General features: G+C 31.3%; 2 protein-coding genes across 3 annotated transcripts; both read right to left on the minus strand.

Annotated features, from left to right (window-relative positions):
* Positions 1-1,662: 1,662 nt before the first annotated feature.
* LOC120577204 (peptidyl-prolyl cis-trans isomerase FKBP65) lies at positions 1,663-5,480 on the minus strand. 2 transcript variants are annotated; one of them, XM_039828363.1, is made up of 12 exons: positions 5,256-5,479; positions 5,078-5,164; positions 4,633-4,893; positions 4,357-4,431; positions 3,951-4,031; positions 3,648-3,842; positions 3,377-3,463; positions 3,096-3,262; positions 2,866-2,988; positions 2,581-2,727; positions 2,240-2,367; positions 1,663-1,943 (listed from the first exon to the last, which is right to left on the minus strand). In XM_039828363.1, exons 1-12 carry the CDS (start codon positions 5,383-5,385, stop codon positions 1,844-1,846), a joined length of 1,581 nt encoding a protein of 526 aa, XP_039684297.1. In that variant the 5' UTR covers positions 5,386-5,479; the 3' UTR covers positions 1,663-1,843. The 2 variants fall into 2 exon arrangements, with proteins under 2 accessions (XP_039684297.1, XP_039684298.1); XM_039828364.1 differs by lacking the exon at positions 4,357-4,431 and having other exon boundaries at positions 5,256-5,480.
* A 4,646-nt stretch (positions 5,481-10,126) lies between these two features.
* LOC120577188 (WAT1-related protein At5g07050) lies at positions 10,127-12,923 on the minus strand. The gene is made up of 7 exons (XM_039828326.1): positions 12,608-12,923; positions 12,455-12,517; positions 12,089-12,205; positions 11,715-11,967; positions 11,463-11,621; positions 11,053-11,204; positions 10,127-10,642 (listed from the first exon to the last, which is right to left on the minus strand). Exons 1-7 carry the CDS (start codon positions 12,805-12,807, stop codon positions 10,405-10,407), a joined length of 1,182 nt encoding a protein of 393 aa, XP_039684260.1. The 5' UTR covers positions 12,808-12,923; the 3' UTR covers positions 10,127-10,404.
* Between the last annotated feature and the right edge of the window lie 8,239 nt (positions 12,924-21,162).

Genomic DNA, 21,162 nt, shown 5'->3' on the forward strand with positions numbered 1-21,162 from the left:
GAGTGATCTGAAAAATGAATTCAATATAATCAAGGAAAGTACTTGCTAGATTATTGGTGATGGTAAAATTATCAATTTTTGGCTTGATCATTGGAGTGGGGAGCCTCTTGTTAACTCTTTGCATTATTACCCTCCCAAGTTCAAACATACCCCAAGAAACTTTGCAATTATTTCCAAGATGCTTAGTGGAGCATACCTATTGATTTGATTCAGGAATTCCCTCTTCTGAGATTGCTTACCTCTCAAGTTATCCTCCCTATTCAGAGTCAAGCTGATAAACTTGTTTGGAAACACAATGGAACTGGAAGTTTATCACTCAAAGAAGCATATTATTTTAAAAAGAAGCATTTCCCAAAGGTTTCTTGGCCTAAGGTGTCATTTGGTCCAAGGATATCCCTCCCTCCAAGTCCCTGCTTGTCTGGAGACTCATGTTAAACAAGCTTCCAACATATGAGAATCTTACAACTAGGGGTTGTTACTTACCTTCTATGTGCTCTCTATGTTGTAAACAAGCAGAATCTTCTTTGCACCTATTTTTTGAATGCTCATATGCAGTTAATTTATGGTGTTGGTTTGCATCTGTTCTCAACAAAACCCTTCACTTTCAGTCTTTGGAAGACATGTGGTCTCTTTGTAACAGATCATGGAGGTGATTACTGCTACAATGATTAACATCATGAATTCTGTTTGGTTTGCTAGAAATTAATTGAGGTTCTCCAACAAGAAAATTCATTGGAAGAGTTCTTTGTCCACCGTTATATCAAACACTGCCTTGTTTGATAACTCTCAAATGCTGTAGCATCTGCTAGCATTTCTAACTTTCTCATTCTTAAGAAATTCAATGTTACTATTCACCCTCCCAAGGCTCCTAAGATCATCGAAGTTATCTGGAGACCCCCTATCCCTCATTGGATAAAATGCAACACTGATGGCTCCTCGAGAAGTCATTCTTCTGCTTGTGGAGGCATTTTTAGAAACCATGATACAGACTTACTCTTATGCTTTGCTGAGAATACAGGTGAATGTAATGCTTTTCATGCTGAGTTACTAGGAGCTATAAAGAGCCATAGAGCTTGCCAAACAAATATCATTGGAAGAATCTCTGGCTTGAATGTGATTCTGCTTTGGTTATAAGTGCTATAAGAAATCATTCCATAGTGCCTTGGAGACTAAGAAACAGATGGGAGAACGGTTTACTCATCACCAGATCCATGAACTTCCTAGCTAATCATGTTTTTAGAGAGGGTAATACTTGTTCTGATGCCTTGGCTAATGTAGGTCTGAATGTTTCTCATCTCACAGTTTGGTTACTTATCCCTGATTGCGTTAGAGAACCTTTTGTTAAGAACAAATTAGGGATGCCTGATTTTAAGTTTGTTAATTTTTAAGGAGGTTTTGGTGCTTGTCCCCCTCCTGTCTTGCGTTGCTTTTCATCTTTTTGTTTCAATATATTTTGGTAGTCTAGCACCTTGCTAGCTACTCTTTTTGGTTTAAAAAAAAAATTGTTATCTCTCTCTTTAAAACTGGTGTTAGTATTCACACTCAATAGTATATGGTGCTGAGATACGGTGTCGGAAATTGTGTCCAAATATTACAATCGTTTTTTGAACGCAAAACCAAATTTTGAGTTTATTTCTTAAGTGCATCTGTAATTGTTACAAATTGAATGAAAAAACAACCCCTGCTTAATCGACTCTTCTTTATTCAAGTATGAAATCCTATTTTGAGGTTGATTTTATGTTTCTGGCTTTCTGCATCAGTAACATTTCGACTATACACAAAAATTAAAAAGAATGGATGATAATACACTCAGACATATTTCTACTTCATAGAGAAATGGTCACTAATTCATCCTTGAAACCATTGTGCTAAAGATGTCAGCTTCATATTTATTGTATTCCTTTTGCTTCATTTTGAGCTCTTTGTACTCAAGTTTAATTTCTCTGTCAACAAGCCAAGTGAACAAAGAATTATTCATTCTTCAAAATAAAAAACAAACTATGTAGCACAAACAAATTAGATTGAAGACATGCTCTATTTCCAACACCGACATGTATAATTACATTCAATTACTTCCATTTTCTTAAACTATTAATGGTAAATATGTGTGAGTGCCAATATCATGTCCAGTATCCATGTCTATGGTAGTGGTTTATAGAAAATTATTTTTGTCAATGAAAATTTGTTAGCATATGATCGTGAATAAATAGGGTAGAGTAGAAAATGCAAATAATTGTACCTGTTATTTGGATCAATAATCAAAGCTCTTTTAATGTCAGCTTCAGCTTTCTCCAAGTCTGATGTTTTAAGGTATGCTTGGCATCTTCTGTAAAGAGCCTTCACATTTAAGGGATCTTGTTCTAGGACCTGTTTCAAGACATGATCAACTTAAGATTTCAACTTTTTGCCTAAGTTAATTTATGTATTTTGATGCATAATCTTAAACGACCCTTAATAACATCTGTTGCATAGAAAACAATTTCTACATCTGTCTTAATAGAAAGGTAGATTTGTACTTTAAAAACAGTTTTGTCATTTGAAATAAAAGCATTAATTAAGTGCATTAGGATCAAAGAATACCTTTGTGCATAGTCTAGTAGCTTCAGTGTACTCTTCCAATTTAAGTTTACAAGCAGCATTGTTCAAATTACAGGATAATCTCAAGGTATTAGCATGACCCTTCTCGCCGTCGCTGAATGTGTGATCAAATTCAATGTATTTTACAGCCTACAATACCAAATCAATAAAGAATTTCATTCCGTTATGCATCTATTTAAATTGCATTGAGATCCATCTGTGCATGATTTATCTATGTATACAAGGTTTTAAATTGTTGTCGCATAGACTCAGATCGCGGAAGCAGACCTTTTCATATTTCTTCGATGCGCGCCTAAAATTTTGAGCTTTGAACAGAAGATTTCCATCATGCTTCTTCTGCTCACAAGCTTCTAGTTTCTCTTGAGTTTCCATTTTCCAAAATGGCTTCTCCTGTTCACCGAAGTTACGAAAAATTGATTATAGGTAAAAATATAAAACCATGTGTTAATGTTTTGAATTGATGGAACTCATATTAGCAATACATAGAAGAAGCTAACCTTGGTGAAATCAACTAATTCAACTTCATAGTAAAGGATTTTATTATTGGCCTTGTTTCCTTGCAAATTATTATGGTCAAAAAAATATTCAGCATTGATAGTCACCAGAGCTTGTTCGGCTTTTTTCATTGTCATTATTGCTCTTTCTAGACCCTCATGCACTTGTTCTGAAAATGCATAGAACAAAGTAGCACAAAAATTAATAATAACAGAACAAAAAGCGATAGTAACTACTAACAAATGTACATGACCCTTGTTCTTGTATAACATTAACAATATACCTTCTTGAGTTGTGAACTCAAAAGGTTCTTCCTTTGACCCTTTCCTCTCAATAATTGTACCATCTTCTCCTTTACAGAAATATATCACTGCACAAAATGAATAAAATCATTTAACAATCTAAGTCATTTGACAAAGAACGAATGACTCGCATTGCGACTTTGACGAATCGAAAATTGAAATTTCAACCGTCAAATCTTAACAAAAGTCCAATCATTGGAAGTAATGACCGTTGACTGCATCAAATCTATTTCCGTATGAAGTATAGGTTACCTTTCACATGCGATCCTTCATTAGGACGATCAAACCCCTCGCCGGCCTTATTAATCTTTTTCAGTATTTTCTTATCTCCTGTGATATCAGTAACAATTTTCCATGATACCAGCTCAAGTTTGATGTTAATTAAATTAGAATCCGATAAATCATCAAGCTCAATGGTTCTATTTGAATTTTGACTAATAAGGCCATCTGCAAAATTATGTTCTGATATTAGTCATATCATTATACAGTTTCAACGAATAACCTTATGCAACAAAAACAAAAATGAATAAATTATTGCAATACATGCATACTTACAAAAGAATTTCATACTAAGCTCTGCCACCTCGCCTTTTCTCATTGTCTTTACTGCAATGCTCATGGCTGGACAAAGATAGCCTAATTGAAGCATTTCAGAGATTAATCAGTATTTTATAATTTCAAACAAATGACAAAATTTCGCATAACTTCTAGATAACACCAACAGTAGTAGATATTCAATGGACCCAAATTCTATGCAGTCAATAATTCTTGCTATTAGTGCGAGCAATCTAAGTCGTTAGATAAATATCGGATAGTTTATATTGAGACTCTGGCAAATAAAAACTCGAGACCCTCGCTCATCTGATATTCTATCAACAGCTGAGATCATTGACTGTAATGACTAGTAACTGCACAAAATCTATTTCTAAAAAGAAGTCTTTAATGCTTGAATAGAACTTACCATCACTTACATTAAACTCCACACCTTTATCAGACTTGAGAAGCATCCCATTCTCAAGCCTTGCTTCATATTTCACTGTTAAATTAGTAGTATATGTACGGCATTAGTTACATCGACTTTAATCGTAACTACTTCTAAATTCAGATATATCATTGTTTGTGATTTGTTAGTTGACAGTTTAAACATATCTTTTTACACTAATAGGGTGTGTAAAAATTAAACTCTTTCGTTCATTAATGATATAAAAACATTATCATAATTATGATTGTTAGTTACCTAGCACTTCATCAAGCTCTTTTGGAGTAGCCCATCCTTCTCCTTCTCGTATTGTCTTTTTCATGATTCCTCCATCGCCAGTCAAGTCTCTGATGCTACTCCAACACAACATTTCAATCTCAAAAATGAGAGTTGCATTCGGAGGAATCAACGGTGGAGAACCTACTTCCCCATATGCTAAAGAGGATGGTATCTTGAAGATTGCTCTCTCCCCTTTCTTCATCGTAGCAACTCCTTCATCCCAACCTTTGATTACTTCACCTGCAACCAAACTCAATAACTTAGCCTAATTTAAGAGTAACATCAAAACCAAAGAATTCCATTTTCATTTCACAAATGATACAAATGTAATATCTAAAAGAGAGAAATCTTCATTTTTTACTGTCCATAATTTCCGCCGTTAATTCAAATTTTTCTAGAAGTATGCAATAAACAAGGTGCTTACCTTGGCCTAACTTGAAATGAAAGGAGGACCCTTTATCATAACTGGATTCTAGAGATGGTCCATTTTCAACTTGTCCTCTGAAATGAACTGAAAGGTGAAAATAATGAAAAATTAAGCATAACCTTTTCTAAGAATAGTTTTCCAAGTGGATATAGTTAGAGAGTGATATAGTTTTAACCTTCAACTTGGTCACCAGAAAATGGAGTTTGCCAAGTGAGACCTTTACTAAGAATCTGTTTAGTGAGACCTTCATTACCAATTTGCTTGAGTGCAAATTCTGAGTCTTCATTTTGTAGAGAGAGTGTCATTGGAATGAAAATGAAAAGAGATAAAAAGAGAAAAAGGAAGAGGTTCAAGTTTCTAAGAAAGGATAAGCCGTTATTGGTTTCCCTCCTTTTGAAGCTTTCAGTTGACACATATTTCCTTAATTACCACACATCATTATCTTTTTTTTTTTTTTTTTGAATAAAAGTTTGGGAAAATTATTATTTTCTCTTTTAACTCAATTTCCAGTAACACTTTCGTTTTTTATATTTTTTTCACATTTAATTTTTTATGTTATAAAATTTCAACATCATTATCTTAATTTAATTTAAAAAATCAAAAATCCATAAATTCATAAAAAACATACAGGATTTCATGTTCTTCATTTTCTCTTTGATCAATCAACCTAACATCCTATGTTTGATCAAACAACATAAATTGGTCTTCATGTTTTTTTCACCCTTTCTTCTTCGATTTTCCTTATGTTTTTGTTTTTGTAACGAGTTGGAATTTGATTATGGTTATTTTTTAGTTTTTATATGATTGATTTTTGTTATGAGTGGAAAAAAGATGATTAAGATTTTGTTGAAAAATGGATTTATAAGATTTTTTTTCAATAAAATCTGGATTTCTAAGTTTGTAAGATGAGAATATATGAGATTGTTTATGAGTTTAATGATTTGTTTTATGGGTTTTAGATTTATACACTGACGGTGTATATAAATTAATTTATATAAAATTTATACTATCTTAACTATTTTTTTTCTTCACTTTACTATTCAAAATATAAACTTGTACTTAAAATATGTAGATTTAAAAACTAAGCCTTCGAATAAAAAAAATTAAAATCATTAGAAGCTAAATAATTTCATCTGCGATAAATTAAAAATATTTAAGTCTATTTTCTAATTTTATAATAAAAAATGAGATTAGTACTGTCCAAAAAATAAAAAATGAGATTAATATAAACTTTATAAAACTATTTCATTTTTTTTTTTTTTGTGTTGACTTTCAAATAATGAATGGATATACAACATCAGGATAATAAAATCAAAAGTAAAAAACTGTCCAATAAAGATGATAATAGAAACTTGGGGGTGCTTAAACCAAGATGATTTTCAGTTTGATCACAATTCCTCACCTCTTTTCTGTTGAAAGTTAAGAATTTGATCTGTCTCTCTTCATTCTTAGCTAGACAATATAACCATGTATTTGATGGATGTATGTATAAGTCACAAGAAAATCTTATATATTCTGATTTTGTACTTTACCTTAATAGTGAGTGGTTTTTGTACACATGGTGTAATATTGACTTTGTAGCTCTATAAATGAATGTTGACAAAAGAAAAGAAAGAAATTAACAATATATATCTGCTTCAATTTTTGTGTCTCAACTCTCACCCAAACTATTTACATAGCTAAATAATTATTTTGAGTTTCTTTTTAGTGAATTCTTCTCTAAAACATATTATAAAATAGTTGTTTATGAGGTGCTTCTAATGGATGGATGTTCACGAATCAATATTTTTTTGTCAATTGAAGGAGAGTGCCATGCACTATCTAATGTAAATAGGGATTTCAAACATGTCCCCCAACTTAGCCAAACAAATCTAATAGTGGGCATCTAATTATTTGATGGGTCATAGCTGATGAGATCAGCTTAAGCAGGTTTAGCTTCTATAAAAATGATTGATTAAAATAGATTTTGGCGCATGATGACATAAAAAAAAAAAAAAGGTAAATTATATATATGAAAAAAATATATATAATTTGGATTCTTATGTTATTTATTATTAAGAAAAAAAGAATTTTCCACATTCAATCGTGTCTTTTTATCTTTGTAGTATAAAAAAAATTCAAGAAATAAATGACGGTAATAAGATAGAAAAATATGATTAAGCATTTGTGTAATTTTTTGAGAAAGCCAAAATAAAATATATTAAACTAATAAGAGATCTCAACTTGCATAAGAAGTGCGAAGTATGGATTCAAAAGTTAGGCCGACACCGATAAGAAAAAACAACAACAATACTAACTAGGTAGCAAAACAAATCATAGCTAGGTAATATGGTTCAAACACCGAAGAGGATTTAGCCATCATGATGAAAATCAAAAGCTAGTTTTTTGTGTTTAGCTTTAAATAATCAGAAATATAAAAAATTTACTTTATGAAATAGCTAATGTATAGACAATTCTTTTTGTTGAAAAATACAATAGTAATATGGACTTTAAATCTCAATCATGATGTTTGAGCTAACATTTTTGATATATTTATCAATTGAGCTATGACTTATGAACAAATTTGATAATAATTTTCTTACATGAAATATTCGTATCATTCACTTAAAAATTAATATTAGTTTGTATTGAAATACCGAAATGATTCATCATTATTTTTTGAAGTAAAAAAACGTTTTATTATAAGTATTGGAAAACATAGTAACCGACCCCCTCTCTCTATTATAAGGACTAAAGTGGATATACAATCAGGTTGCAGTAGGTAATGGACCAAGTGTCTAATGCTAATTAGCCATCACATATGCCTCACATCGCAAGCAAATTCAAGTTTTTAGTTTTTTCTATATGATTTGTATTGGTGTTTAATGCATGTAGCCTCAAGTTGTAAGATGATGATGCACGTTCAATCAAGGTGACTTTTAAGGTACATAAATTGTTAAATTTATGTACCCATACACAAGTCCATTTGCAACCATTGATTTGTGGATTTAAAAACATATTATATCTTTAAACATATTTTGTTATTTATTATTATACATATTTTTTTAGGCAGCAGTCGGCATCCATACAATAACAATTAAATTATTTTTTAAATAAACTAATTTGCATTATAAAACCAATATACTAAAGATATAACAATTTTTTTTATTATAAAATATGACGGGGGATGTTTTTGAGGAAATTCTAAACTAAAGATATAAGTTTTTTTTTTAGGGGTAAACGAAAGATATGTTATTAACGTCTTGAATTTTTTACCATATGTTAAGGAAATGACAAATTATTCACTTTTATCAACAAAACAAAAAAAAAAAACACTCATTCTTCATTATTAAATATAACATTTTATTCTAATTTAATTATTTATAATTCTAAGGTATATAGTGTAAATTGATATTTTATAACCAACAAATCTATACTATATCTTATGTTCTTCTTACAAAATCATATCATTGAACTTTTGAACTCATAAACCTATGGTAGATAATGGACTTGTGTATGGGTACACAAATTTAAGTATTTGTGTACCCTAAAAGCCACCTTCAATCAATAGACTAGTCTAGAAATCATGCATTTTGTAAGACCACGATAAATTGCCATGTGAACCGGATATCCTTCCCGCATAACTGTAGAGAATAATCACTCGAATCGAATAAGACCACGATGATGAATGACAAGAGATTTAACATTTATGTATTCCTTATATTGCATCTAAACCAGAACCCCTAGTTAAGCCGGAAAAAATCACTTACATCTAATAAAAAATCAAAATGCTCCTAGGTTGATTACTTTTATTTATTTTCTCATATTTGTGTGTTCGGATGAAGTATAAATTTCTCCATCAAAACGGCGACTAGTTAATTGACACATGTTGGTGCCCCGGATATTAGATTTTGCAAAAGAGAATTAAGAATCAGAATATGTTGTAAGCACTTTGCGGATGTGCAAATCTGTATCTCTAAGTGGTTAATAAATTTCATTTCTGCATTGCATCACTTGGAATGAATTTGTGACGTAATTATTCCACCCTAGACAATTTACCAGTATGGGGGAATCTATTACATAACATATGCTGTATTTGTATCACGTTGGATACTTGGATGCTTATATTGAGATATAGAAGAGAACATATAGGTCGACACACTCAAATAGGGTATAAATAATGTTTTCACTGCTCTTAACTAATTCCTCAGAATGAATACTCAACGGATTGATTAGACAAAAAATGTTTATTTTTAACATATTCTTCCTCCGGGTGTCATGTTTGATTCCCCTTATGTCAATTTCGATGAACTAAGTTCATATTAACTTTAAATGGGTCTTCCGCAAGTAGACGTTGAAATTGATTACCTCGATTTAGTCTGTTCTTAGATTGAAGAGAAATTCTTGTGTAGGAACGAACTTAACATATCATTCTTACAAACAACAAATTAAAACATGACACGTCATTGTTTTATTTTAAAATAATTAGGAAATAATTTAGGAAATGAAAAATAACTGTTCCTCCTCTCTCAACCATTATTTGCGGTTAGTATTCACCACCACCAATCAATCATGGTTAAAAGAAAAAAAATATGACGTGCCATGTTTTAATTTGTTGTTTGTAAGAATGATAGTTAGGTTCGTTCTTACACAATAATTTCTCTAGATTGAATACCAAATTTTAAATAAAAAATTGTTCTGTTTTGAGGTTATGTTATAAAAGATGCATTTATTAGTTCATCCACATGTCTAGACTCTATATTCTAATAAAATGCATTGTTATATATTCAAGTCGTGTTTCAAATCTTAAACACTCCACTTATTTATTTTAAAAGATGAATTCTAGTAATTAGATTACTTGAAGAAAAAAAAAAGAAAAAAAAACGGTATTTTTCTTAATAACAGAACACAACAAGTAGTAAGACAATTCCTCAGTATAATTTCCTTTTAAGCAAATTATATATAAAGATTGTGGTGCAAACCTAAACATCAACTTATTCATTTAAAAGGTGAATTATGATCATTAGACTATTTAAAAAAAATGACATTTTTTTAAATAACTGAAAATAAGTAGTAAGAGAGTCCCTCAATGTAATTTCCTTTTGAACAAAGTATGCAAAATTTAATTAAGTTACATTATGGACAACCGGGCCCACACTTAATGGTCCTAATCAACCACCAAAAATGCTTTACCAAAGTTTTCCAAAGAAAGGTAGTGATGATAATGAGGATGAAGAAGGTACGAAAAAACAAAACCCCTCCCAATTTCTCAACTCTACGTGATCATTTTTTTCATTGCACATTTTTTTTTTGTTATTCTTCTCTTCCTAACAATATCTACATATTTAAACTTTTGGAACACTAATAATTGCTACCCTCAAAACTTTAGTAGCTTCACCCTTTTGCATTTCAATATCATTTGTTTCTTCAACACCTTCAATCACTGTTTCCAATATTACTCCATTTTCTACACAACACTTCATTCCCTCAGTTATTGTCTCTTCTTCAATCTCTTTATTTTCTTTGCTTTTGCCCCATAGAACTGAGTAAAGTCCTATTACGATCAAAATTGCTCCAATAACACTGCAATAAAAAATTAAATTAATTAATTAATAATGACACCAAATTGTTTACCACCGTTCCTATATATGTGCTTTTTTATGATTGTGATATTTCCTTTTAAATGCTTTTTTCTTTGTTTTATGATAAGAAAATGATAGAAAGCATAGAGAAGAAACCGCATGAAAGTGAAATTTCTTTCTCACTAAAACTTGATATGTTCATAGTTCATTGGATTGAACAAGGTTTTAATTTTATTTGTGGTCCACTTGTGATGCAATATTAAAGTTTGAGATGTATCACATCGCAATTATAATTGTGGCTGCATTATTCACATTTGTCACCAATTATTTTTCCCCAAAATTATAATGGAGATAAATGCCACTTCCATTACAAAATAAAATAAAAAACTTTATTATATAACATGGACTTACCCTCCAAGATATAATTTTTCTGCAAGGATGAAAGTGCCCATAATTGCTACAATGATCATCATCAAAGGACTGAAAGCAGTGACAAAAACTGGCCCTTTCTTTTGCATGACTATCCCTTGAACATAGTAGGTAAGACCTGATGATATTATACCCTGCTCACCAAAATTTACATCCATTAATACCCTCAATAAATTCATAAACAAGCATAAAAAATAGGGCTAAAAACGATATATCGACTGCGATCATGGGCGCGACACATTGTTTTTTTTGTTAGTGCCACCAGAAATGTCTCTCCATATCCGTTACTAAATTTAATGACGAGAAAAATAGTGAATTTTTTTTTTCGTCACTAAAATTTTGATTCAACCCGCGACTGCAAGTTAAAACTTTGCTAACGAGGAGCGACTTACAGCATATGCTGCAGCTAATAGGTTCATGTCCCAACCAATGCTCCAAGCATTTGGGTTATGCTCCATAACAAAAGTCACAGCAATTGATTGAAGTGTGCCCAAGGAACACACTATTGCTGTAAGTGAGAGTTGAGCTGAATATTTCCTTAATGTCACAGCCTGCATTAATCACAAAAAAGAATTTCAATATTCAAATAATGTATAATTTCAATTTTATTCTCCATTTTCTTAATTTTATAAACAGTTACATACCTGAAGTATGAAGAAAGAAGCCCAAGCAAAAGTAGCAATTATGAGCAAAATGGAACCTTTAACCCAATCTTTTTCACCAGAATCAGTAATGTTTTCAGGTTCATAATTTTTAGGATGATGCATGTATTGAGAACTCAATATATTAATAACTTGTCCTTTGTATAATGTCATCAACATGGCCCCAGCAACTGTGATTACAGTTCCAATCACCTTTACTTGGCATCTTAATTTTCTCATGTCCAATTTCTCCATCCTAATTTATTCCAAATAAACCAGGTTAAATCATTTAATACCAAAACATACAAAGAATATAAAGGAAAAGGAAGACATATCATATTATTATCATTATTAATTAGTTAATTGTGTATATATACCTGAAAATAACTGCCATGACAAATGTCATTGCTGGTAGAATATTGCTAATAGCACATGAGTAGGTTGGGGAAGTGAATTTCAATCCAGCATAGTATAGATTCTGATCAATCACAGGCCTAATAAAAACAATAACAAATTTTAGAACATTTTTCGATGGCACATATGTTTTAGAAAGAATGAACACAAGCGGATTCCTCGCGATCAGTAATCTTGACAATTGATTTAGACTAGACTACTTTGATTTATCAAAATCACGTTGTAAGCCATTCAATATCTACAACAGTCAAGATACCGACGACTGAAGTGCTTGTAGGAAATTTCGACTGCAGGAATACTCGTAATTCTAAAGCGAGAAAAGTACTAACCCGAGAAGTCCCAAGACGAACATTTGCATAAACATAAGAAATGTGATCCTTGGCCTTATCTTCCTGCAAATGACAAGAAAGAAAGATTGATGAGAAAATGATTCAAATATTAAGCTAATGATTTTTCTACCATTGAGAATAAATGATGGATACCTTTCAAGAACAATAGCAAATGGAGCAATAACAGCAGTAGCAAAAGCATGTCTATAAACAACAAGAACATAGTGACTCATTCCACGGTTGAGTGAAACCTTTGTTATTATGTTCATACCAGCAAATCCAAATTGTAGAGAAATCATAGCTATGTAAGGTTTGCATCTTTGAAAAAAACTTGAACATTTATCTCCTTCCATTTTTTTTCTCTATTAGTACTAAGGTACTCAAAAACTAGGAACAGAGTTGTGTACAGAGGAAGACAAGAACACTTGAATTTGTTTGTGTTGTGTCTCCTAAGTGATAAACGTCACGCATTCTATTGTATTTATAGGCCTCCACTCACATAGAGATGTTATGTTAGAATTGTCCTAAAAAATATAATTATAGATATAAAATAAAAATTGTTAGAGGAACCTTTTTGATTTAATTTGAAGCGTGTAAGAAATGATATCATCATCAATCTCACACGTGAACTTCTTTTAGTAATAAGATTATAAGATTAATAATACGTGAGGCCTTGGATATTCTTATTTGTTGTGTGTGCATGAACAATATGGATTCCACGTGGCAATAATTGCATTGTTTTTTTTGGAAGAAAATTAGGTGAATGGCGATCACTTTTTTGTGTGGAGAGTTAATTGAATATATATTATATTACTTTAAATCAGTGAGTGTTCAATTTGGTGGAGAAAAAGAATTTCTCATATTATGTTAAAAATGCCAAATTGGATGACCATATGACATGAACATTGTTTATGAATAGAGGATGATATTCATCTTGGAATTTTATTTTGTGAGGTTAATTAGTTTGAACAAATATTTATAATTGTTGAGCTAACTACATCAAGTAAGTTGGGTCACACTCTCATGGAGCGAAAAAATAAAAAATAAAAACATACAATATTTGACGATGAAGTTCAATTAATTTTACAAATGTTTTTGATTGTACAAAACTTTAGTTCCTTTGTATTATCTTACTGTTTTTAAGCAATAATGTAACAATGATATGATTAAATTTGGTGTTCAAATAATAAGACTAGTGGATAGCACTTTGTTTCATGATGGAGTGAAGTGCTTGCTGATGCCAATCATTGGGGCCAATTACCATCTCTGCCTAGTTTTGATTTTGGCTACGCGGCGAGTCTCTGCCCCATCTTATCCATCGGTACAGTGCTGCTGACAGAAACTAAACATACATGCTTCGATATTTTTGTGTTAACTTTCTTTCTCAGATAAATGGTTGCAGATGATATCAAGTTTAAACACAAGGTAAATAAATTCTAGGTTAAATATCACTTATGCTCATTTTAGTTTGACAGAATTCTCAAGTTAATCTTTTACGTTTCAAAAGTTTCAATCATATTTTAGTTTGACAAAATTCTCAAGTTAGTCTTTAAGTTTCAATAGTTTTAAATATGTTATTTTAGTTGATAAACTATTTCACTGTTATCCCTGTTGTCAGTCTCCATTTAACTGATGTTGATGTAGCCGTTAAGTTGTTGATTTGGATCAAAATGCTTTCTTTTAAAAGTTAGAGGGTGTCAAAACAGTACGTTTAATGGTCACAAATGATTATTTATAGTGTTAGAAAGGCAACAATTTACAACAACAAATGTTTTTCTACCACTATTAAACGACACTTATAGTGCTAAAATGATCATTTGTGACCCTAGAGCTTTTAAAAGGCAGCGTTATGATCCAAGTCAACAACTTAACGGCTACATCAGCATCAGTTAAGTATTAACTGACAGCAGAGGTAAAGGTGAAATAGTTTATCAACTAAAATGACCTATTTGAAACTTTTGAAACTTAAAGGACTAACTTAGGAATTCTGTCAAACTAAAAAAACCTAATTGAAACTTTCGAAACTTAAAAGTTTAACTTAGGAATTCTGTCAAACGAAAAGGACCAAACGTAATATTTGACCTAAATTCTAACAAAAAAATTGTTCTAACAAAAATTAAACTCAAATTTTTTTAAATAATTCATCGTTGAAGGAGCTCGTTAAGTCATATATGCTATCTTTTTTTAAAGGTATTGGAAAATCTAAAGTTATAGTGACATTATGTGATCATTGTTCCTGTTTTAAAAAAATTTACCGTCTATGAAATGAGTTTGGATCGCTACACACTTCATTCTTTTCGGGACAGAACTAAACACTTCAGTAGCCTAGCCATAATATATTGTCAATATAATTGCGATTTTCAAATTTTGTTATGTTTACCTTTTGATTAGGAAACAAAGAAAAAAAAAATTATAGTATTGAATAATTTTTTATCTTATACAATTTTTGGTGGATAGAAAACTATTTTTATATTTTAGATAACTTGTACATTGTATAAAAAGTTGTGATGTGATTTAGTAAGGGACAAAAATTTATATTTTTTCCTTCAATTTATTTTATTTATATTTTTGTTATGTTTCTTACCTCTAGTTTGTCGTGTCGTAGAAACAGTTTTACAAATTAAACGTTGTATAACTAAAGTTATCATATCATATCGCTCATTTTTTAACCTATCAAATGCACCTTAAAGAAACTACCGGATTACCACCAATCATGACAAATAATTTTGGGGAAGTAATTTAAGGAAGAAAATAAAAAGGAATATATGTCATTATATTTTATGTCTCACTTTTGTCTTTATTTTAAGGAAAGAAAGGTATGAGTCTTGCATGTACCACTTAAACTAATTTTGCACTCAAAGGACATATGTCGATACAGAAAATAAAATAAAAAAATTAAAGTTTGTTCATGAATCATGATGCATTATTATTTTAAGGGTGACAAAGTGGAGTACTTTGTTTGTTAATAAATGAAGGGCAGATGCATTCGTGCTCACACCATACATTCAAATTCAGAAATCTTACCAATAAATTATGTGGCTGCTCTTTTTTACAGCCATAATTCAAGAAATCTTTAAAATAGTTACCAAAGTGAATTGAAACAATATTTAGTTATTCACGTTCTCACAAACAAAAATTGATCTTATCATATAACTATATTTCGTAGAACTAATCGAATAGAACCGTAATACCTAACAAAGATCTTTTTTAAGAGATTAATTTCTTAAGGCTGGAGTCAAATTTAAATTTGATTAAAATAAATTAACCATTAAAAATTAGTTGCAGATTTTTTTTTTTTAAGGAAAATTAGTTGCAGGTTTAAAATTAATTCTTTACACGTATTTTTTTCTTACCTAATGTGCCCATACACTCACACAAAATTTGAGAACAGAGGAGTGCCTAAACTGGTTATAATATGTTGATAGATATTTTTTTTTTCTGATGACATCACCAAACTTATAGCATATGATAAAAAGAATAATTGAAGATTTAAAATTCCTTATTGCTTGATGATATGCTGCTGCATTGATTCTTGACAAGATAATAAATGTGTATACAAATCATTCATTTCAGTCACTCTCTTAAGATATCAACACTAGCAATGTAGATGATGAGGAATTTCCCTTAATCGATAGAATATTCGTTTAATATGCAATGTGATTTTTGGATATGGGAAAAGTTCAAGCTCAAATTCTCGAATACATTATGCTCTGTCTCAAAAAATTCATAAGTTTACATACCACCTTTTTCTCACTCATTTCCACATTTCTATATGCTTTTCACAATATAAGAGAAAAGTGGAAAAAAAAATTATCTCTTTTAAAAAAAAAAATCTTTATCACTGATCATAATTCCTCAGCAACAGCAAGTACTTACAGATTAGTTTAATTAAGGAATGCTAATATAACTACAAAGTAACACTGTTAAAAAAATAGCATGATAATTATTGTTGGGTGGAATACACCTTTTTAGCTTGAAGATCCATTTTAATCCTTTAAATTTCATGCAGATCATTTTAGCATTTGACAAAAATAAAACATAAAGTAGTCTCCGAAATATTATACTAAGGACAAATTAGTCTTTTTATTATATTGAATTGGGAACTAATCTATCTTCGGTGTAAAAATGTCATGAACTACTTTGGATTTTTTTCAAAGACTAAATTGGCACGCATGAAAATTGTAAAGAAAAAAATAGATCTACACTCATATTTCTATTAACTCTTCTTGTTGCATCCAGATTTTTTAGGCCCATCTGCCCATGGAAGTTTTTTTTTTTTTTATATATAATTTCATATTTTTCTCTCTTTTAAAAATATCAAAAAATCCATATTTTTTGTCCAAAAAGGGTCATGGATTCTCTGCATACAGCCATGAGTGACACCAAAGAATTTGTGTTCAATATATGCAATAGTATACTCTATCCGATCTTAAATATATAAAAAAAAATTAGGTTTATTAAATAAATTGATGTATTCGATTTATATATAGATCAGATACATCACATTCAATGAATTTAAAAAATATTCTCCTGTTTAATACTTGATTGAGTTTTAAGCAAAATTAAATCACTGGTGCAAAAAAGCACTATCTATCTGTGTCACATTAATTAGTTTTTGAAAGCTAGCTTAGATCCTAGGTTTCCATATAGTATGACATGATTCATGCGCTTTATAGGTGAATAAAAACAGGGGCGGAGCCACCCCCAACTAGTTTGGGCTAGTGCCCAGGCTCGGTTCCAACTTTCTTTGTAGCAAGTCTAACCATTACTAGAATTTTTAGCTTTTCCTGCGGATTTATCTGCGGATTTTTGTGTAAATTCCGCAGGAAACATATTTCCTGCAGATTTTGCCAATGATTTAGGTTCCGCAGGAAAGATATATCCGTAGGAAATGTGAAATTATCTGCAGGAAATGTGAAATTATTCGTAGGAAGGAAGTAACGTTTTGCGATAAAATTTTTGCCCAAGCTCTATAAAATTTCTGGCTCCGCCACGGAATAAAAAGATGATAATATGCTATATCGATCTCAAAATCTTCATATGAATTGGATTAATACACCAATCTGGCTAACAGCTATATTTTCTAGAAAAGAATAATATTCTATTTATGCAAAAATAAAGATATTGATTGATAAATGAATTACATGAAGAGCTAGGACCACATACATCAGAAAAACACAAACACGTTATCAGCAGAATTTCCACATAATCGCATGAAAGCGCAATGATTTGAGTGCACTACAATTTGTCTGAATGCATGATATGAGTACATTTATCTCTAACAAACAAATAAATAAAACAAAAACATACTAGGATTTCTATAACTTGCTGCAATTGCTGGTTTCATGGAGAATCTCTAGTCCTACTAGTACATTTTCAGAATTAGCTAGATTTTTTAGTCTAGTAGTAGTTAACTTCACGGTGATTCAATTTCAATGCATGTCGACATGGAGTACAATTTTTATTTTCCAAAACATATGAGTACTTCATCATACTTCCCAAAATCATTACATTAGTAAGGTGAACTAGATTCTATTAAATATACATATCTAACACAGTACGGCAAAAATTAGTTTTCAAAGTGAATTTTGTGTTATGTAGATTTGAAATGGTGACACTTAGCTTTTTGCATGGTTGATGACCCGAGTCTTGACGACATAATCACAAGGTCGGTCCAGTAATCATTAAAAGTTAGCGAGACCTAAAGTAAGTTTTACTTTCCCGTTTTAAAAGAATTGCATATTGCATTTTGAACATCCAGAAACTGATCCAAATTAAACCGTTTATATTTGGATATGATCGGATTTTTTTTTAAATAGTCGTCCATACCGAACAACAGTTAACTTGTATTTTGGATCGGATGACTGTTTACCTTAAAACCGATCCAAACCGCAGAGCGAACACCTCTACATAACATAATACTTGAATAATTTCCCCGTCAACATAAATTGTTATGCTATCTGCTAGAAACCCATTCATCATCTTAATCTTGATAATTTTCATTGCTAAAAAAGATCTCTTAATTGTGACCGTAAGAACCGGAAGATTCATGATAAAGCACAACATGTAGTCTATCAATCAAGAAGTAAATATCTCTCTCTTCAATTGTAACCGAACACAAGTATGATTCTTGACTAGTTGATAAATTCTTTAAATTTGATGCTTGCCAACATGAATGTTAAGATTTTTGTTAGGATGTGATGTCTAATTCACTTGTGTAGTTGACTTTGGCACAACATAGATGATCCCTTTGACTCTGTTCACGACCCAATAGGTACAAAGAGAGTTGCATGTAGGTGTGGTATGCTAGTGTTACTAGTGTCATACATGTAATCCAATAAGAAAACAATGTATAGTTGTTATATATTCACTAGATTTCCTTTGTCTTATTGTTTGCCAAATCATACATATCACGCACTATCCAATTATGCATTTGCCTGTTTCACTTTTTATCCCATCATTAAAATCCACAATGTTTCAAACATACATGAGCAAGAGAAAATAATGAAAATCAAAGACCACACAATATACTCATACTAATATCCCCCATAGCCACCAATTAAATAGTTTACTTTACTTCATCATAGCCATTATGCATAGTACATACCATTTTGTTTTCTTCTATTCTCATAATTCAACTTGGAGGAAGAATTTCTACTTGTGAAATGGCTTAAATGCCCTTCCTTGCATCAGCACAACAACAAACAGTTCCCAAGTGGCTGGAACAGGTGTTTGTGCATAAGTGGAACATCATATTAGAAGAAAAATGGAAATCTAATCAGTAAACACATGCCAAACATCACGGCTTTTTTTGTATCTAAATGTTACATTTGCACATATAACTAGGTCCAATAAACATTTTTCAGGGACCAACTTGGAATGATCTACATTGATTTGTCATTTTCAGAAGGAGAATATTGATATTTTCACTTTATCTTTAGTCTAAGGTTTTAACTGCATGTTGTATCAGTAACTTAACGAAGCGACCATATTCTGGTAAATTATTGTGATGTCAAGCATACATTTAGTAAATTATGGTCGTTGTAACTTTGTGACAGTTGATTTGTAAACAAAATTTTGAACTTTCATTAAATGGCCGAGTTCAATTGATTAATTAATCAACTTTATTTAAAGTCAAAATCTTAGTTGAAACAGTTTTTGAACAAGCTTTATTTCTGGTCAAACTTTGAATTATCAAGTCTCTTTTTTAGTTGTAGACGTCTTTAGTATCATTTTTAGAGAGAATTGTAATCAAATACGGCTGATGCAAACTATAATGTCGCATCAACGATTGTTATAGATATTTTTAAAACTCTAATTTAATTATCTTTTCAATTTAAAATAAAATCATGTACCATGAAGAAAAAGAAAAGGTAGAAGAAGAGACAAAGAGGTTAGGTGCCCTTTACTCAATTTGAAGGAAATGAACAAGTGGTAGTGGGAAGCATGGAGCTGTAAGGGGTCCTCTCAAGTAGCATATGTTGGAGAGTCGACTGAAGCAGTGAGAAGCCAATGGGGATCTCTTTCTTCCACATTGATTGTGTGTGTCCTATTTTCACTTTCCCTTTTGATTGCTCTTATTTCTAACTTGTTGTGGTAAAGACTTATCTACTATAGGGTATGAGAGATTCCACTACGATAGTATAGGACTTTCAATTGGTTTTGTGATGGGTTCTAGCCTCTCAAAAGCAACCTTAATTTTTTGAAAATTGCTTCTTCTTTCTTTTTTTTTTTTCCAGCAATTTATAAAGTGATTGAACACTCTTAAAAATATCGAACAATAGCTAACTACCGTTAGAGAGTCGAACGATGCTTAAGTGTTGAAATCGACTCAAAATTTGATGGATGAAATGTTGATAAAAATATAAAGGATTTGTTTCAAATATATTTTGTGCTTCCAAAAGATTGAACGCTCTTAAAAGTATGAAAGAAGATTTGATGCAAATATATGTTTAAAGGGAATATTTGATGCAAATATATTTTGAAGGAGGAAAAAAAGAAAAGTATCTTCAGCGTAATATCCATTCCAAATTTATAAGTATATTTCTCTATAAATATAGACCTTGTATCAGATGTAAACTTTGAGAGAGAGGCGAGTAGTGAGAAATGTATCTTCAGCGTGATATCCGTTCCAAATTTATGAGTTATATTTCTCTGTACATATAGACCTTGTATCAGATGTAAACCTTGAGAGAGAGAGAGAGAGAGAGAGAGAGAGAGAGAGGCAAGTAGAGCCAGAAAACAAGGGCTTAGAAGCCAACATAAAACTAGGGTTTGTAGAGAATTCTCTTGGCAACAAACACTAGGGTTGGGATTAATTCACCTTGGAGAAACACTATTAGATATGAGTCTCTTGGTCACGGGAAGAGATTCAGGACTTTGGGTAGAATTAGATTTGAAACTAATTCTTATAACCCTTTTGGAATCTTTTCTAAAATTACTCACAGCGAGTCTCTCTCTCTCTCTCTCTCTCTCTCTCTCTCTCTCTCTCTCTCTCTCTCTCTCTCTCTCTCTCTCTCTCTCTCTCTCTCTCTCTCTCTCTCTCTCTCTCTCTCTCTCTCTCTCTCTCTCTCTCTCTCTCTCTCTCTCTCTCTCTCTCTCTCTCTCTCTCTCTTCTCTCTCTCTCTCTCTCTCTCTCTCTCTCTCTCTCTCTCTCTCTCTCTCTCTCTCTCTCTCTCTCTCTCTCTCTCTCTCTCTCTCTCTCTCTC

This window comes from Medicago truncatula, chromosome 7 (genome assembly GCF_003473485.1).
Source record: "Medicago truncatula cultivar Jemalong A17 chromosome 7, MtrunA17r5.0-ANR, whole genome shotgun sequence".
NCBI lineage: Eukaryota > Viridiplantae > Streptophyta > Magnoliopsida > Fabales > Fabaceae > Medicago > Medicago truncatula.

What these genes read in the sequence shown, in the direction of transcription:
- LOC120577204 (XM_039828363.1), bottom strand. Translation starts at nt 5,385, where the DNA reads ATGACACTCTCTCTACAAAATGAAGACTCAGAATTTGCACTCAAGCAA. An exon ending in TTCTGGTGACCAAGTTGAAG is followed by an intron (nt 5,165 to 5,255) that starts GTTAAAACTATA and finishes TTCACCTTTCAG; the next exon opens with TTCATTTCAGAGGACAAGTT. An exon ending in TCATTTCAAGTTAGGCCAAG is followed by an intron (nt 4,894 to 5,077) that starts GTAAGCACCTTG and finishes GTTTGGTTGCAG; the next exon opens with GTGAAGTAATCAAAGGTTGG.
- LOC120577188 (XM_039828326.1), bottom strand. Translation starts at nt 12,807, where the DNA reads ATGGAAGGAGATAAATGTTCAAGTTTTTTTCAAAGATGCAAACCTTAC. An exon ending in TTCGTCTTGGGACTTCTCGG is followed by an intron (nt 12,206 to 12,454) that starts GTTAGTACTTTT and finishes TGTTTTTATTAG; the next exon opens with GCCTGTGATTGATCAGAATC. An exon ending in GAAAAATTATATCTTGGAGG is followed by an intron (nt 10,643 to 11,052) that starts GTAAGTCCATGT and finishes TTTTTATTGCAG; the next exon opens with TGTTATTGGAGCAATTTTGA.